This window comes from Manis javanica, chromosome 2 (assembly GCF_040802235.1).
Source record: "Manis javanica isolate MJ-LG chromosome 2, MJ_LKY, whole genome shotgun sequence".
Classification (NCBI taxonomy): domain Eukaryota; kingdom Metazoa; phylum Chordata; class Mammalia; order Pholidota; family Manidae; genus Manis; species Manis javanica.
Genome location: NC_133157.1, coordinates 81538002 through 81555939, shown reverse-complemented (window position 1 = coordinate 81555939; position 17938 = coordinate 81538002). Strand labels below are relative to the sequence as shown.

Below are 17938 nucleotides of genomic sequence, written 5' to 3'. Positions count from 1 at the left end.
TCATCACTGATGATAAGCTGGTTAGGGTCTGGGATGAATTTGACTACAGGATTGATATATATGGTATGAGGGGGTATATAGTGAGCATTTGTAAGTTTATATGACTGAACCGATGGTTCCCTTAAAAACTCATTTTGACACATGTTCATGTATAATTAGTTATTGAGTAGTACAGTTTTGAGAGTGTTCAGTTATTTTTTAGTCTAGTCACCCTGTATTAGAAGGTGATAAGTGCTCTGAAAAAAGACAATGTAGATTTAGCCAAGGGACTGTTGGCATGCTGACAGCATTCATTGTAGGGTTTTGAGCAGTGTGGTGACAAGATTTAGCTAAGGTTTTTTTCCCCTTTTTCTTTCCCCCAAGGTTTTAAAAGGATCAGTGAGGATGTTGTGTTGAGAATGGATTGTAGGAGCAAAAGGTGTAAGGGAGACTAGTTAGGATTGGCTTGACCATAGTGGTAGATATGGTGAAAGTGATCCAATTCTTGGTATATTTTGAAAGTAGAGTGATCAGGACTCTCTGATGGATTTCATTTAGGAGTCAAGGAGGAAGTTAAGGTTTTGGACTGAGCAATTGGAGAATTGTCTTCACTATTGGGGAAAGCTGAAGTTAGAGCACACTTGGAAGGGAAGGAGATCAGTTTTGGATATGTTGAGTTTGTATTATTAATGATCCATGTGGAGCGGTTGAGTAGTCATGAGACTGGATGAGATCACCCACGAAAAGCCTGCAGTTGGAAAAGGATAAGAAAGAACTCAGCCTTGGGGCATTCCAGTGAAGAAGTAGGCAGAAAACAGTATGACCAAATGAAAATGTTTCCAAGAAGAGGAAGTGGTCAGCTCCATCTGATGCTGCTGATAGGACAAGTAAGATGAAGACTGAGAGAATTGACAATTGATTGCATTTAGTAACACAAAGGTCACATTGGTGATGATGAGAGCAGCGTTGATGAAGTGATGGAGTGGTGTGGGGATAACGACTGGAGTGTGTTTAAGAGAGACTGGGAAGAGAGGACTTATTGACAGACTGTGTGAACAACTTTTTGCTTTCAGAAGGGGAGAGAAATGGGACAGTAGCTCAGTGGGGAAATGGGAGCAGGAAAGAGTTTTTCCCTTAAGAGACAGAAATAGCAACATGATTTTATGGCGATGAACATGACCAAATAAAGGGGAATGAGTAGATTATACCTAAATCCCATGGTTAGTTTTTATAGTTACCCCCTTGCATACAGTCTCAACTCCTTTGCCTCTTCCTTGCCTTGGCACACTTGGTTGGCAAAGCCACAAACTTGCTGAAATGCAGCACTCTGTTCTGGTGCCTGCTTCTTCTATTACACCATACTGTAATGAGCACAAACTTTCTTAGCAAAACAGTTTGTCGTTTTCTCTGAGGCACTCTAGCCTCAGACTTCATCAATAAAAAGCGACTGTCAGGGACACACTGGCTTAGCCCTAGGATAGTGGGATTGAGAGCTGTCCTTTTTCCTGGGGACTCTTGAGTTCCAGAAAGCAGAGGTCTTTGAGGTTGTCAATTTCCTTAGTGAAGATTATTTGCCAGGAGTTCTGGAACTGGCTATGAACACCTTCCAAAAGAGTGAGGCATGGGAATATAGACAAGTTATTTGTAATTACAAGCTTTAGTCAGTTGTTTAGTAGCCGCTTCCTGTTTGTCTTTGGTCCTTCCAAGCCCAGGGTTCCAGGTTTCCTGAGTTCTTCTGGACAGTGCAGTCCTTTCCTCCTTTGTTTTCCCTTTTGTCACTGTGGGCTTAAATATAACTTTATTTCTTTACTGTCTACTTTAATGTAATTCTGGGAGGGAGAGGAAGTGGCATCTGTGGTTAAACTATTATTTTATATCTACTGGAAATTTAAATAATTTCTTAACTGTTGAAGTACAATTGGCACAACATTAACCTTTTCAACTCTGTCAACTCTAGTAAGAGTCATAGTAAACTCGAGATGTGCTGTTAATGTAGCTTTAGAGAAAGACCTACCATTCAACAAGTAACTTAATTAACCTGTTTATATCAGGAGCAGTGCTTTTGAAAACATAGAATTTCCCCCTTTTTGGATATGTGATTCTTAATTAATTTGGAAATTGGAAAAAGTTACTTTGACTTTACAGTCATTAAAAAAATAGTCAATTGAAAGAATGGTTAGCGATTTAAAATTTCTTACCAACTTTAAAAATAGTTCATATAATTTTTGTACATAATTTTTAACTGTTTCCTCTTGTGTGTAATTGAGTTAATGGGAACATTGAAAAAAAATCATGTCTTTCATTGAAGTAAAAGTTCTTCCTTAATTGAGGAAAAACATCCAGAATACTTATATCTGTTAGATCTATTATGTGTAACAGTTTAAAGTCTTTTCTTTTGCATGTGTGTTTTCCTCTAAGTATAGCATTACTAAGTATTGCATAAATAAGTGATTAACTTGTTGAACTGGGAGTAATTTTTTTGTTTTGCTTTCTAGTGATGCCATAAAATTCTGCTTAAGTAAGCATTAACATATAAAATTAAAAAATACTCAGGGTGTTTTTTGGGTGAATTGTTCCAAAATAAATCAAAATGTAATGAAAATTGTGTGAATCAAGATTTAAGGTTTTAAAATGTATACTGTGTCCTTTCTAAAGATGAAACAGTATTGATTAAAGGAAACTATGCATTTAAAAATATTAAATGAGATGATGTTATAGAAGGTTTTTACTCTGTGAAACCAATTTGTTACTGTAAAGTGCTCTCATGTAGAAATAATCATACATATTTACATGTATTTGCTATGTGAATGGTGGGCAGTAAGTAATCGTAGGAGGCTGTGGTCAGTTTGAGTATTTTAAGGAATTTTTGAACAGGAAGGATAATTTGAACTATCTCAAGAGAAATTAGAAATCTTATCATTAGATTATAAACGATTATGTTAGTTTTTGTAGCTCCAGGATATTGATAACATTTTTCTGGCTGATTATGGGTAATAATTTATTAGAAGTCATACATTGCCCCTTGAAGTTAATTACCAGAAGCATGTAAAACTGAAATATTGTCCTGTAGTTTCCAGTGTTATGTGTTGCCCATAATAAAAACTTTTAATTGTGTGGCTTTTATGACATCTACTATATAGAAAAAAAGAATTGTGTGTTTAATATCATTACTATTTTTCTTTTAGATTATTTGCGATGGTGAAATGAAGTAACTCAAGATGAGCAAGTTAAAAGTGATATCAGAGAAAAGGTACTGTTCTTCTAAATACAAATATGTATAAATTACAGAAATAATACATGAAGTGGTTATTGAAGCTCATTACTTAAAAATATTTACTTTTAAATAATAGTATATTTATATTTTGTTAATATTTATTAATGTTCAACTTTTCAGCTAAGCAGGAAGTAGCAAACTATAAGCAGGAGAGGAGGCAGCAAACTATTAAATTGGGCCACATCTGGCCCACCTCTAGTTTTTTTATGGCCTTTGAGCTAAGAATGGTTTTCACATTTCTAAATGGTTGGGGGGAGGAAATAAAAATAATAATATTTTATGACATATGAAATTATGTGAAATTCACTTCAGTGTACTTAACATAGGTTTTGTTGGAACATAGTCATGCTCTGTTACTTTTATTTTGTATGAACACTTCTGCATTACAGTGGCAGAGATGAATGAGTAGTTGTGACAGACACTGACTGTAAGGCTTTCAGTGCCTAAAATGCATGCAATACATGGGTTTAACTGACCCCTGAGTTAAAGCGTCATTTTTATTAAAGCTCTTATGTACCAAGAATTGTCCTTAGCTTTGATTTTACTGTGGATTCTTTCAGTTAAAAGTCAGACAAAGTTGATTGATTCTGTTTTGGAGTTTTCATAGCTAAATTGCTTAACTATGTTAACTCTCTGTTTTCTCACCTATAAAATGAGTTTAATAGTAATGCTGTTACTGTAAAGTTGTGAAGACTAAGTATTGTATTGCATGGCCAACTCAGTTAATGACAGCTTATTAATATTGATAATAATCAGAGTATCTGCTTTGAGCAGTGTTGTATGTTATATTAACGTTTTTACAACTTCACATTTGCAGGTATGCTTTGACTCTGTTTTATAATGAAAAGTATACACACATTTCAAATTTAGATTTTTTCCTTAGTTAGGTTTTCCAGTTATTAATTACTTAATACATTGTAACAAATTTCATTGTTCAGTGTTCGTATAGTTTCTATGGGAAAATAATTAGGCATTGTTTGTGTTTTAAAAGGGGGCACTAAGCCTTACTTTTTGAATTAGGTCAAACAAGTAATGCTATTTCTAAGTTATCTAAAATTATTACATTGTTGTTCATAAGAATATGAAGTGACAGTTGGAAAACCTCTGGCCCCTAAGATTGGGTTTCATTTTATTCTCCTGAAATATATTTTATTGGATATTTACTGTTATTTTTGTTGTTGTTTTAAGCAAACTAAATTGGGATCACTGCAAATGATCTTTAAATAAAGGAAATTATAATTTTCAGTAATACTTATCATACTGCTCTGTGAAGAAAGCTGGATGCAGTAAGATAAATTAAGATAGAAAGGGTCAAGGTCTTTCTCCTTCCTTCCTGTGTAGTACAGTGTATTGAGACTGACTGACTGAGAGCTCACAAAAAAATGTCTTTCAGGATCTAAGAAAGGGGGGGAATAAATTTAGGTATTACCTTGAATTTTTTTCTTAACACACTAATTTCCACAGAAAATCTATTATATGCTTTCTGTATCTCCAGAGGCTTTTATAGATGCTCTTTTTGGTTTATTTTGTGTAGATTTATTTTTCAGCTATGAGGTATCTCTTAAAATACTCTTATGTATGTAGCTTGGCACTAAATCTGTGAGAGTACAAAAGAAACATAAATAAAACACGTAATAATAGAGTGCTTTGCAGAAAATGAGTGTTGAGTGTGTTCTGAGAAAATGAGCCCTATTCTCCCTTTACACAAAGCTTGCAACCCCATGAGAAGAGCATGTGTGAACAAATGCAGTATGGTGATTTAAGCAGCATCACAGTGAAGTGTTAGACTTCATAGAAGTGAGGCCCATGGAGTTAGAAAATGAGATTCTCATGTAAGTAGTGTTATTTGTGTGGCAAGCTTGAAGAGGCAAGGCTGGCCTGAGATTTTCTTACTTTATAGCAAATCTGTTAATTTCGCTCAGCAGTATTTTGTAGTTTTCAATGTAGCAACCTGGTCTTTCAGGTTGTTAGATTTATTCCTATTTTCCACAAAAATAACAGCTCTTTGGAGGTCCATAGTAATTTTTAAGAGTATAAAAGTATCATGAGGTCAAAAGCAGTTGAGAACTTTTGACTTAGCCTATGCTGACTTCTATATAAAGCTTAAAATGGGACTGAAAATGTGGTTTTATGAGAGTGACCAAACTCTTGTTACTGTGAAAGACAGAACAGATTTGGGGGCAGTTTAGCAGTTAGCCACAAACACCTAGAATTCTGGAAGAATATGACCAGAGAAGTTACAAAAAATAATGAATGTAAAATAATTTGCATTTAATTGATTTTGTTGAAGGAATTTAAAGGGCAACTTGATTAATTATTGTTGATACTAGTATATAATTACGTAGTTTAAAATTTTAACAAGATTTTACTGGCTGTGTTTAACAAGTCACTTGGTAGTATTGAGCTAAAATTTATTGTTAAAGAAGGCTTTATTGCATTTAATTATTATATAAGAAGTAGTCAGAAATAGTTATTGTTCTCTTCCTATTAGAAGAATGTTGTTTTTCAGACTTATGTACTTAACTCTTTCTACAAAAGAATGCTAATGAAATTATTTTTCATTGTCCTTTGATTCATGATGGAGGAGAATAAAGTGTGTTCAGTATTTTGAGAGAAACAGTAAAAGTGTGATGAAAGCACAACAATAAAAAACAGTAAAGAAAAAAGTTAGGAGTTATAAATGACAAACAAACATTAATGAAATATAATATGCATTTTGGAAATTAAGCCATACTTATTTAAAATAAAGTCTTATGTTCTGTGAGTCTTGTTTAAGCTTAAGTATAATTTTATGGATATTTTTCTGTCAGATGTTTTTACCTTATTTATGAGGACATCTTTATTACCTGCATTTGATTTGCATTTAAGGTGAAAAAGGTAGTAAAATTTATTTATAATGTGAAGTTATTGTAGCTCTTGCAGTTGTTTGGGAAATTATGTTTTGCAAAGATAATGTCTGTATGTCCTTTGGACTTTGGTGCTATTCCCCAAATTTATGTTTTTAGGAAAATAGCTCTAAGACTGAGTATAAACTCAACAGAATTCAAAATAGGAGGAGACCAGTTTAGTGAAGCAAATATTTGAGTAATAATGTCTTTAAAATACACATTTGAAAATTAACTTGATTTGATGTTTTCACATTGATCATATTTTCAACTCCATGATTTTCTCACTATAAAATATAGTTGACCATTGAACAACATGGGTTTGAATGGCACAGGTTCACTTATACTTGGATTTTTTTTTTCCAGTAAATATATTGGAACTTTTTTTCTGGACATTTGCAACCATTTGAAAAAACATTTTCTCTAGATTACTTTATCATAAGAATATAGTAATAATACATATACAAAATGTGTATTAATCAAGTGTTTATGTTATTGATAAGGCTTCTGGTCAGTAGACTAGAAGGCTATTAGTAGTTATGTTTTTGGGGAGTCTAAAGTTATATGTGAATTTTCAACTGCATGGAGAGTACCCCTAACCCTGCATTGTTCAGGGGTCAACTGTAATTAACAAACACTTATAAATGGAAGCTCTGAAGGCTGATTTTAGCCTCATTTTGATTCATCTAAAAATAGAGTAAGGCAGGAAAGATACATCCTTTTATTAGTCTATTTGAAATTTTTCTGCTTTACAGTGTAGCTCAAATTGTTCATTGATTAGCTGTATGGCTTTTGTTTTTGGGCCTTTATTCAGATTTTCCCAAGTCTAAAACTCATTCAGAAAGTAGAGCTGCCCTTTGGTATTTACCCTGTGATTCTTAGTGTAATAGCCTTCAATTTGTAGAAGTGAGTTGGGGGTGCCTTAGAATATTTGTTCAGTTTTCATTCTGAGAAAAGTAGAAATAACGAAATTGACTTTCTTATGTTTTCGATTTCCATTTATTTGCCTGCCTTAAAAAATTTCATTCATCCATGTGTCTATCATTTGAAAGAGCATGATTCTCAGAGAGGACTCACTTAGATGAAAGGTTTTTTTAAAATAGTGGTATAATTTAATTAAAAGTTCTAGGAGTTACTGACAAACTCTTAATTTGGTATGGAATAGAACATGTGTTATGCTCAGTGTATTTGTAAATTTTTTGAATAGCAGATTTTTTTTATTAGCTACTGGAAAGTAAAGACTTTAAAGAGAAAAATAATTGGTGAAAATTTAGAAATGACCAATTATTAAACTTCAGAATTTTGGTTTCTGTAATGCAAATTTCTCTTAAACCTGGATTATAGAACCGCTTTTAAAGTTATGTTTGCTCTCTAGTATGAAAACCATGGTGTCTGACTTGCCTTGCTCACTAAAAGAACCAGGGCTTTTTGGAGAAGAGGTCAATCCCAGATCAGTAGCACAAGATGTGCTAGATAAGCCTAGAACAGTGGTTCTCAAACTTTTTTTGTCACAGAATCTCTCTGTGCTCTTAAAGTTTTGAGGCCTTGAGAAGTTTTTGTTGATGGAGGTTACTTTATCTATTGATATTTACCATATTATAAATCAAAACTGAGAAATTTAAAAATATTCACATAATAATAGTATAAAGAGTTATGGGTTCCAATTCAAAATGGTGCTATAGGAGTATCCTGGTCTCACCTCCTGTGTATGCTTTGAATCTGCAGCTACATGTGGGACAACTTCCTCTGAAAATAATCTAGTAACTGAACAACTGCTTTGGATCAGGCAAACCAGAGAAAGCCCACAATGAAGCATTTTTACAGAGCAAAGATGGAGGAATAGGTGGGCACAGTGAGACTCTCCCACATACACATTGAGGAAGCAACTGCATTGAATACAGCCAACCCTGAAAATGACCTGAAGACTGCAGAATAGACCATCTACACCTGGCAAAGAAGAGAAGACCACTGAGAAGGGTAAAGGGGCAGAGTCGTGATTGATTAGGATCCAAGCCCTTCTCCCACCCCAGCTCACAAGCAGGAGGGAGAGGAAGAGAGCAGGGAGGGGATAAACACTCAGGAATCTGGCACATTTGTCCTTGGAGATCTCTGGGAAGATGAGTTCACATGGCACTGGGCTTTGATGATTAATGGGCTGGACACCAGGGAGAGTTAGAGCACTGTGGGGGGCTGAGATTTCTGTTGCTTGTGGAAGATGGGTGCACTCTGTCAGGCCCTGTGAGAGCCAACACAGAGGCAACAGTTTGAAAGATTTGCTAGACATGGAGAGAGTGCTGGAGGGGTGAGGGTCTGAGGGAGCATTCTCCAAAAAAAGGAATGGCAGATGGATGAAACTTTTGTAGCCTTTCCTAGCCATCCAGCTGGCTGGATGCTTGCAGGAGTCAGCTCTGAAACTCTCCATCTGCCCCTCTGGCTCAGCCCTGGTATTTCCCTGAGCACTGACACATCAGGCATCCTCAACCCAGCAGCAGTCTGCCACTGCTGGCTTACAGGCAGAGGGTGGCCCTGCCCACAACTTCTATATCCTATAGAAGTGCCTCAAGGCACACAAAGGGCACACATAGGCTACCTGTGGAGATCTGCCATTTCTGGTGGACAGGCAGAAAGGTGGGTCTCACACAGTCTACCAACAGCAACCACAGCCCAGGTGTAACAGGGAACTGGGCTTTTGTGAGCAAAAAGTTTTTAACCTCTGGGTACCACAGAACACCTACTTCATAAACCCATTACTTTAAATACCAGAAGGCATAGCTGACCTGTTTCCTCAAAGGAAGAAACATGGACCCCCAAACCAAATGAGAAATGTGTTCCAAACAAAAGAACAAGATAGAATATCAGAAGAAGGGCTAAATGGAGATTAGCAGTCTTCCTGATAAAGAATTCAAAGTAATGGTCATAAAACTGCTCACTGAAATGGGGAAATCAATGCAGGAGCTCAAAGAGAATTTCAACCAAAAGATAGAAAATATAAAAAGCCATTCAGAGCTGAAGACTACAATAACTAAAATGAAAAATACAATAGAGGGAATGAACAGTAGGCTGCAGGAGGTAGAGCAATGGATCAGGGTGATGGAAGATAGAGAAGTCCAGAGTAACCAAGCTGAAGCTGAGAGAAAAAAAGAATTTCTAAAAATGAGAAGATGCTAAGAGAACTCTCTGACCATGTCAAGTGAAACAATATTTGCACAGTAGGGGTCCCAGGAGGAGAAGAGTGAGACAAAGGGGTAGAAAGTCTGTTTGAAGAAATAATAGCTGAAAACTTCCTCAATCTGGGGAAGGAAATAGATATCCAAGTCCTGGAAGTGCAGAGAGCCACAAATAAGATGAAGCCCAGGAAGACAACACCAGGACACAGTAATTAAAATGGCAAAGACTGAAGATAAAGAGAGAGTTTTAAAAGCAGCAAGAGAAAGTCAGACAATTACTTTTAAGGGAAACTCCATAAGGCTATCAGATTTCTCAAAAACAGGAGAGAAGGGAGTAGCATGAAATAGTCAAAGTATTGAAGGGGAAAAGTCTACAACCAACTATCCTCTACCTTGCCAGGTTATCGTTCAGAATTGAAGGAGAAATTAAAGTTTTCCAGATAAGTGAAGGTTAAAAGGACTTACCACTGTTAAACTGGCCTTACAAGATGTGTTAAAGGGACATCTTTAGGTGGAAATGTTAAGTATAAATATTTTTCATTGGTGCAAATAAACCTACAGTAAAGGAAGTTGGTTACTTACAAAGCAAGTAAAGTTCAAAAAACAAAAGTAGTAAAATCAACTATATACAAATTATTCAAGGGCTACACAAGAAGATGTAGATTATGACATCATATTTATAAAATGTGGAAAAGGAGAAAAAATAAAAAAGTAGAACTATTAGAAAGTGTTTGAAATCAAATGACCATCAACTTAATATATTCTGTTATATATTTAAGGCCATGTATGAGCTGTATGTTAACCCCAGCCTAAAGCCTATAATAGATACACAAAAAAATAAAAAGAATCCAAGCATGACTCTAAAAAAACACATCAAATCACAAGAGAAGAGTAAGAAAAGACAAGAACAGAGAGGAACTACAGAAATAACCAGAAAACAATTAACAAAATCACAATAAGTATATACCTATCAATAATTAAGTATAAATGGACTTAATGTACCAATCAAAAGACATAGGGTGGCAGAGTGAATAAAGAAACAAGACTCATCTATATGTAGCCTACAAGACACTTATTTCAGACCTAAAAACATGCATGAACTGAAAGTGAACAGATGGACAAAGATATTTCACAAAAATAAAAGAAAAAAGCAGGAGTAGCAATACTTATTTGTATATAGTTGATTTCACTACTTATGTTTTTTGAACTTTACTTGCTTTGTAAGTAACCAACTTCCTTTACTGTAGGTTTATTTGCACCAATGAAAAATATTTACACTTAACATTTCCACCTAAAGAAGTACCTTTGACATATCTTGTAAGGCTGGTTTAAAGTAGACTTTAAAGACAAAGAAAGCAACAATAGACAAGAAAATTATATAATGTTAAAGGGATCAACAAGAGCATATAACAATTGTAAATATCCACCCAACATAGGAGAAATATTAACATACCTAATGGGAGGAATTTACATTACAATAATACTAGGGCATTTTAACACCCCAGCTGGATCAATGGATAGAGCATCCAGACAAAATCAGTTAGGAAACAGTGGCATTGAATGGTACATTAGACCAGATGGACTTAACATATATATAGAACATTCCATCCAATAGCAGCAGGAGATACACATTCTTCTCAAGTTCGCATGGAACCTGCTCCAGAATAGATCACATTATAGGACATAAAACAAGTCTCAGTAAATTTAAGATGATTGAAATTGTATCAAGCATCTTCTCAGACACCACTGATATGAAACTAGAAATTAATTACATTAAAAACCCAGACAAAACATGAGACATATGGAGGCTAAACATAATCAATGAATCGATAAACAAATTAAAGAGGAAATCAACAGTTTATGGAGACAAATGAAAACAGAAACACACTGGTTCAAAATATGTGGGATGTGGCAAAAGTGGTTCTAAGAGGGAAGGTCATAGCGATACAACCGTACCTAAAGAAACAAGAACAATCCCAAATAAATAATCTAACCTTATGACTAAAGATACTAGAAAAAGAACAAAGCCCAAAGTAGTAGGAGAGACACACTAAAGATCAGAGCAGAAATAGAGAATAAAAAAACAATAGAAAAAACAATGAAATCAAGAGCTGGTTCTTTGAAAAGATAAACTAAATAGACAAACCCTTAGACTTACCAAGAAAAAGAGAGGACACAGATAAACATTGGAAATGAAAAGGGAGGAGTTACAACTGACACCATAGAAATTCAAAGAACTATAAGAGAATATTATGAAAAATTAGATGCCAATAAACTGCACAACCCTGAGTTAATGGACAAATTCCTAGAAACATACAATCTTCCAAGATTGACCCAGGAAGAAGCAGAATCTGAACAGACCAGTTATCAGCAATGAAATTGGATTTGTGATAAAAAAAAACTCCCAACAAACAAAATTCCAGGACCAGATTGCTTCACGGGTGAATTCTACCAAACATTTAAAGAAGAGCTAATACCTAACAATTCATAAAGTATTGCAAAAAGTAGAAGAGGAGATACTACTTTGACATTCATTCTATAAGGCCAGCATTACTCTTAATACTGAAACCAGACAAAGGCACTACAGAAAGGAAAATTGCAAACCAGATGAACATAGATGCAAAAATCCTCAACGAAATATTAGCAAACTGAATTAAAAAATGTATTGAAAGGATAATCCACCATGACCAAGTGTGATTTATTCCAGTGATGCAAGGATGGTACAATATTCGTAAATCAATGAATGTGATAGACTATATTAACAAAAGGAGGGATTGAAAACCACGTGATCATCTCAATAGATGCTGAAAAAGCATTTGACAAAACTCAACATCCATTCATGATAAAAACTTTCAAAAAATGGATATAAAAGGGACATATGTCAATATAATAAAGGTTACATATGACAGATCCACAGCTAACATCATACTCAATGGTGAAAAGCTGAAAACATTTCCTCTAAGACTCAGAACAAGACAAGAATGTCCACTCTTCCTACTTTAATTCAACATAGTACTGGAAATCCTAGCCATGGCAGTCAGACAAGAAAAAGAAATAAAAGGCACCCAAACTGTTAAAGAAGAAGTAAAGCTGACATTTTTTACAGATAACATGATAGTGTATAGAGAAAATCTTAAAAGACTTCCACCATAAAATTATAGAACTAATAACTGGATTCAGGAAAGTTGTAGGATACAAAATCAGTTTACAGAGATCTGTTACATTCCTATATACTAACAATGAACTAGCAGAAAGAGAAATCAGGAAAACAATTCCATTTACAACTGCATCAAAAAAAAAATACCTAGGAATAAAACTAACCAAGAGGGTGAGAGACCTGTACTCTGAGAACTATAAGATGGTGATGAAAGAAATTGAAGGAGGTACAAATAAATGGAAAGCTATCTTATGCTTATGGATAGGAAGAATTAATATTGTCAAAATATCCATCCTGCCCAAAGCTATTTACATGCTCAGTGCAATCCTCATCAAAATACCAATGGCATTTTTCAGTGAATTAGAGCAAATAATCCTGAAATTTATTTGGAACCACAAAAGATCCCAAATAATTAAGGCAACCTTGAGAAAGAACAAATCTAGGGATATCATGCTTCCTGATTTTAAGCTATATTACAAAGGTACAGTGATTAAAACTGTATGGTACTGGCACAAGAAACACATTGATGGAATAAATAGGCTAGAAATAAAGCCGGCATGTATAGTCAATTAATACATGATAGAGGAGTATTCTTGAATACACAGCAATGCATAGTATTGGGAAAACTGGACAGCTACATGCAAGAGAATGAAACTGGATCACCATCTAATACCATACACAAAAGTAAAGTCTAGATGGATTAAAGATCTAAATATAAAACATGAAACCATAAAACTCTTAGAAGAAGACATAGGAATCCCTTGAACATCAGCATGAATAATTTTTTTCTGAATATGTCTCCCTGGGCAAGGGAAACAAAGGCAAAAATAAACAAGGATGATTACATCAAACCAGAAAGCTCTGTATATCAAAGGAAGCTATCAACGACAAAAAGCAGCCTACTGGGAGAATGTATTTGTAAATGGTATATCTGATAAAGGAATAATATCCAAAATATATAAAGAACTCATATGACTCACCACCAAAAACAACCCAGTAAAAAAAGGGCATTAAAAAATAAAAAAGATACTAAAATTTTTAATTAAAAAATAGAAAAAAATAGACATTTTCCCAAATAAGTATGGGTGGCCAGCAGGCATGTGAAAAGATGCTCTATATCACTAATCACCAGAGAAATGAAATAAAACAATGAGATATCATCTTCTACTAATCAGAATGGCCACTATCCATAAAAGAAGTAACAAGTACTGGCAAGGATGTGGGGAAAAGGGAACCCTTCTACATTGTTGGTGAGAATGTAAATTGGTCCAGCCATACTGGAAAGTAGTATGGAGGTTCTTCAAACAAGTACAAATGGAAATACCATATGACCCAGTAATTCCACTTCTGGGTATATACCCAAAGAGAACAAAATCACCAATTCAAAAAATACACGCACTCCTATATTTATTGCTGCATTATTTATGATAGCCAAGGTTCTGAAGCAATCAAAGTGTCCATCAATAGAGGATGGTACATATATACATATATACAGGGGACATATACACAATGGAATATTATTCAGCCATAAAAAAGAATGAAATCTTGTTGTTTGCAAGTATATGGATGAACCTAGAGGGTATTCTGTTAAATGAAATAAGCTGGGCAGAGAAAGACAAATACAGTGTAATTTCACTTACATGTGGAATCTAGAAAAGTAAAACAAAATAAATGAACAAAACAAACTCACATACACTGAGAAGTGACTTGTGGTTACCATTGGGAGGGGTGGGGGTGGTTGGGTGAAATAGGTGAAGGGGATAAAGAGGCATAAGATCTCAATCATAATATGAATTAGTCATGAGGATATAGTACAGCATAGAGAATATAGTCAATATTTCTGTAACATCATTCTGTGTATACTTGAAACCATTATTGTGTATCAGTTGTGCTTCAATAAAATAATAAAACTAAACAAAAATTTATTTACAACAAAAGCAATAATAGACTCATTGTGTCTAGCATGACACATGTGTAGTAGCATATTTTGTGTTACAAATAAATTTTTCCAAAAAAAAGCCGCATTGTTTTATACATTTTTGCAAATCTCTTTAATCTCTGGCTTAGTGAAAGCTGGATTCTCTTAACCTGCTTCTGAGTTCAATTGGTCATGATATGTATATAGCAATATCTATATTATATGAAATACATGTAAGTATGCATACATATATGTACATATATATATTTTGTATATGTGTGGTGCTTTTAGGAAATGAAGAAAATCTGGGCTTATATAGATAAGTAATTGGAAAAAAGTATTTGAGTTAAAATTTTCTGATAATTGTGGATAATTGTTTTTTGATTTGTGATGGAGGAATAAAGTGTGTTCAGTATTTGGAAAGAAACAGTAAACGTGATTAATGCAAGAGTAATAGTTAAGAATGAGAAATAAACATTTTTGAATGATAGTTTACTTTGTAAATAAAGCCATATTGTTTGAAATTCAAGTTGAAATGGATATTCTTTGTAATTACACTGAAATGTGAAGTGGTAGTTTCTTAAATGTTAGTTGTAATGTGCAGTCTGAAACCATACTTAGTGAAGTTTTTTTTTGTTAAATTAAAAGTCATTTGTTTTGTTCCATTCTGCATGATTCTTTTACCCATATATGATTCTGTAGCATCAAACTTTGGTCATTTGGAAAATACTGATTCTGTGAGTTAAGCAGATCTTCTGTTGTTATCACATAATTATGTTATCACATAATTAAAAATTATGTTTATTTGTCTCACCATTGATTTTTCAGAAAATTCTTTAATTGTTGGGAAGCTCTCAAGGTCATGATGGCACAACTGTTTTTTGAAATTATAGTTTTTGCTCCGAAGTTCAAATTTTGTTACTGGCAACATATCTCATCGGTTTTTTCCTTCTTGTCATTGGCAACAAATCTGTCAATTATTTCCTTGGCTTTGTTTATTTCCAAAAAAAATGTATGCCAGAACAGTCCAGTCTGAATAATCATTGCTTGTCAGTTGTTTTTTAAAGTAAAAGTGATTCTCTGAAAAAATGACTAGCTCAGCTTGTGATTTAAACAATCATACAAGTGTTACGCCCCACCCCAAGGTAACCATCACATTTCACTGTAGTGCTGAAATGTTATATGTGCACACAGAATATTAATAAGATGTATACTCTGGCATTTTTAACTCAGTGCTTGGTGGTGAAGAATAGTGACTACTATACAGTTTGGCCTTGATTTGTTGCCGTGGTGCCAGGTTTTGGACCGTCAGTGCAAATGTCAATACAGTGTCAATCAGTCTCACTATTTTTATGAAAATTTGCATATTTTTATGAAACCTTGCAAATTTTCTGAAAGAGGTCTCAGGTATTCTCAGAATTTTATGGAGTAAATTGAAGACTGCTGGCCAGTAATAATAGTCTTGTCATGCCAGAAAGCTATGAGCTGTCAAGACTATGAGCTTATCAAAAGGACTCAGGAGACAACTTGAAGAAGCCCCCATTGATCAAAGCTGGGTAAATTTGAGCATTAATAATTGCAGTGGATAAAAGATATCAAATGTATTTAAATCTTGAGTTCATATGGACATATGAAACCAAAATACTTCATTGGTTACCTGAGGAAGATTTTAGGAAATGAAGGCATTCTTCTGAAAACTGGTGAAGATTGACAAATTAAAAACCCAGCATTTATTTTGCTTTTATTTGATAAATTATACTTCTGGATAATTAAATAAGGAGTTTTCTCTTGATGCACTTATCCTAGTTAACATGTGATGAAGGAATGGAATGTTAGAGTATCACTGTTTCTCAACCCTTAATGGAATAATGGATCTAGGCAATAGTGACCAATGACTGCTTATATTATAAAGTAAATAATCAGATACTATTTGTCTTTTATGGAAGATTACAGTACCAGTTATAAATAACTTATGTCACCAAGTTAAGCCTTAATCAGTTTAGGCCTTTAAATTCAGCTACCAGTTTATAGAAAATGAAGAGGATAGGCAAAACATACACCAGTGATACCATGGATGTAAATTGGCAAAATCCAGAATGCAGGAAACATAGGATAAACAACCAAGCTTCTTCAACAAAAAAAATTGTGAGGAAAAAAAAGTGACAAAAAACCTGTAGATTAAAAGACAAATAGAATATGTAGACCTCATTTGGTTTCTGATTTGTACAAGCTGTTATTGAAAATGAGAGAGAATGAATTTGGGAAATTTAAATTCAGACTAGATTTTGATATTAAAAGGTTATTGTCATTGTTTTCTGGTATAGTAGTGGTACTGTAGTTATTTCAAAGAGTTCTTATATTTTAGGAAATAGATAATACCAAAGTATTTACAGAAGAAGTGATCTCTGAGATTTGTTTCGAAGTTAGCCAGTGAGATGTGTGTGCTTGTAGGTTGGTGTGTGTTGAAATAAGACTGTGACTTGATCATTGTTGAAGCTGGGTGGTGGGTGTGTGATGGTTCATTATACTATTTTTTTCTTCTTTTGTCCATATTTGGAATTTTCTATTATGTTAATGTTTTTGCTCATTCAGTTTTATGATAACAGTTTTAAGTAATCATTCCTTCCTCCTGAAACATTGGAAGAAAAAGAAAATATATAAAAACTTAGATACTAGCTTATTTTGATCTCTACAGAATTTTATTTAAAGAATTATGAAATAGTCCTGAATACCAAAACAGAGAATAAAATAATGAATGCCTGTGTGTTGGTCACCCAAGAAATAAAAAATTGCAAATACAATGTGTATTGTTGCCTAATACATTTTTCTTCTTTATCCCTGAGGTAATTACTCTTCTGAATTTGATGTTCATCATTTCCAGGCATCTCTTCATATATATACATTTCTTTATGTGTGTATATACTATTCTAAAGAATATATTGAATTTGTATATTTTAAAACTATGTTAGTGATATAGTACATATTGAAGTGTTTGAGTTTTTTCATTTGGAAATTTATACATATTGACATATATTTTCATTACTGTGCTGGCTATCTGAAAGATTTGGAAATAGTGCATTATTTTATTTTAAATGGTATATTAGGTACATTTTCGAATAGTTTGCTCAAGATTTTTTTTTCACCCTCCAGATAACCTTTTCAGGTGAAGTATCTCCAGATTTAAAGCATTGAGCACAGTAGTTAATCTGAAAAAAAAAAGTTTTCCGTATGTTTCCAGATTTGTTTATTCTGTAACATAGCTAAGTGTTGCCTGTTCTGTGCCAGCTGATGTTTGAAATACTGGCAATATATAGGGTAAGACATGCAGAGTCCCTACCTTCATGGAATGTCCATATTTGCAAATAGTGATAAATTCTGTGGGTGCATTTTAATATTTTAAATATTTGTTACAGATCCTATGTCACATGGAGACCATGTGACATAGGGTCTGTTAGGCTGTGATAGGAAATAAGATTTTATGTAAAGTCTAAATAAAGGGAGGTCATTGAAGGGTTGTAAGCTGTATAACTTGATTAGATTTGTGGTTATACAGATACA

The 17938-nt window shown here is 33.9% G+C and overlaps 1 protein-coding gene across 8 annotated transcripts in view; it reads left to right on the top strand.

The window, feature by feature from the left end:
• Positions 1-17938, top strand: part of AGTPBP1 (ATP/GTP binding carboxypeptidase 1) — a 213354-nt gene that overhangs the window by 25301 nt on the left and 170115 nt on the right. For all 8 annotated transcript variants that reach the window (XR_012127773.1, XR_012127772.1, XM_073228728.1 and 5 more), the window contains exon 2: positions 3165-3229. Coding sequence is in view for 6 of the 8 variants with exons in the window: in XM_073228728.1 (XP_073084829.1) it covers positions 3198-3229 (32 nt within the window). In the remaining 2 variants the exon portion in view is untranslated. The remainder of the gene's footprint in view (positions 1-3164; positions 3230-17938) is intronic.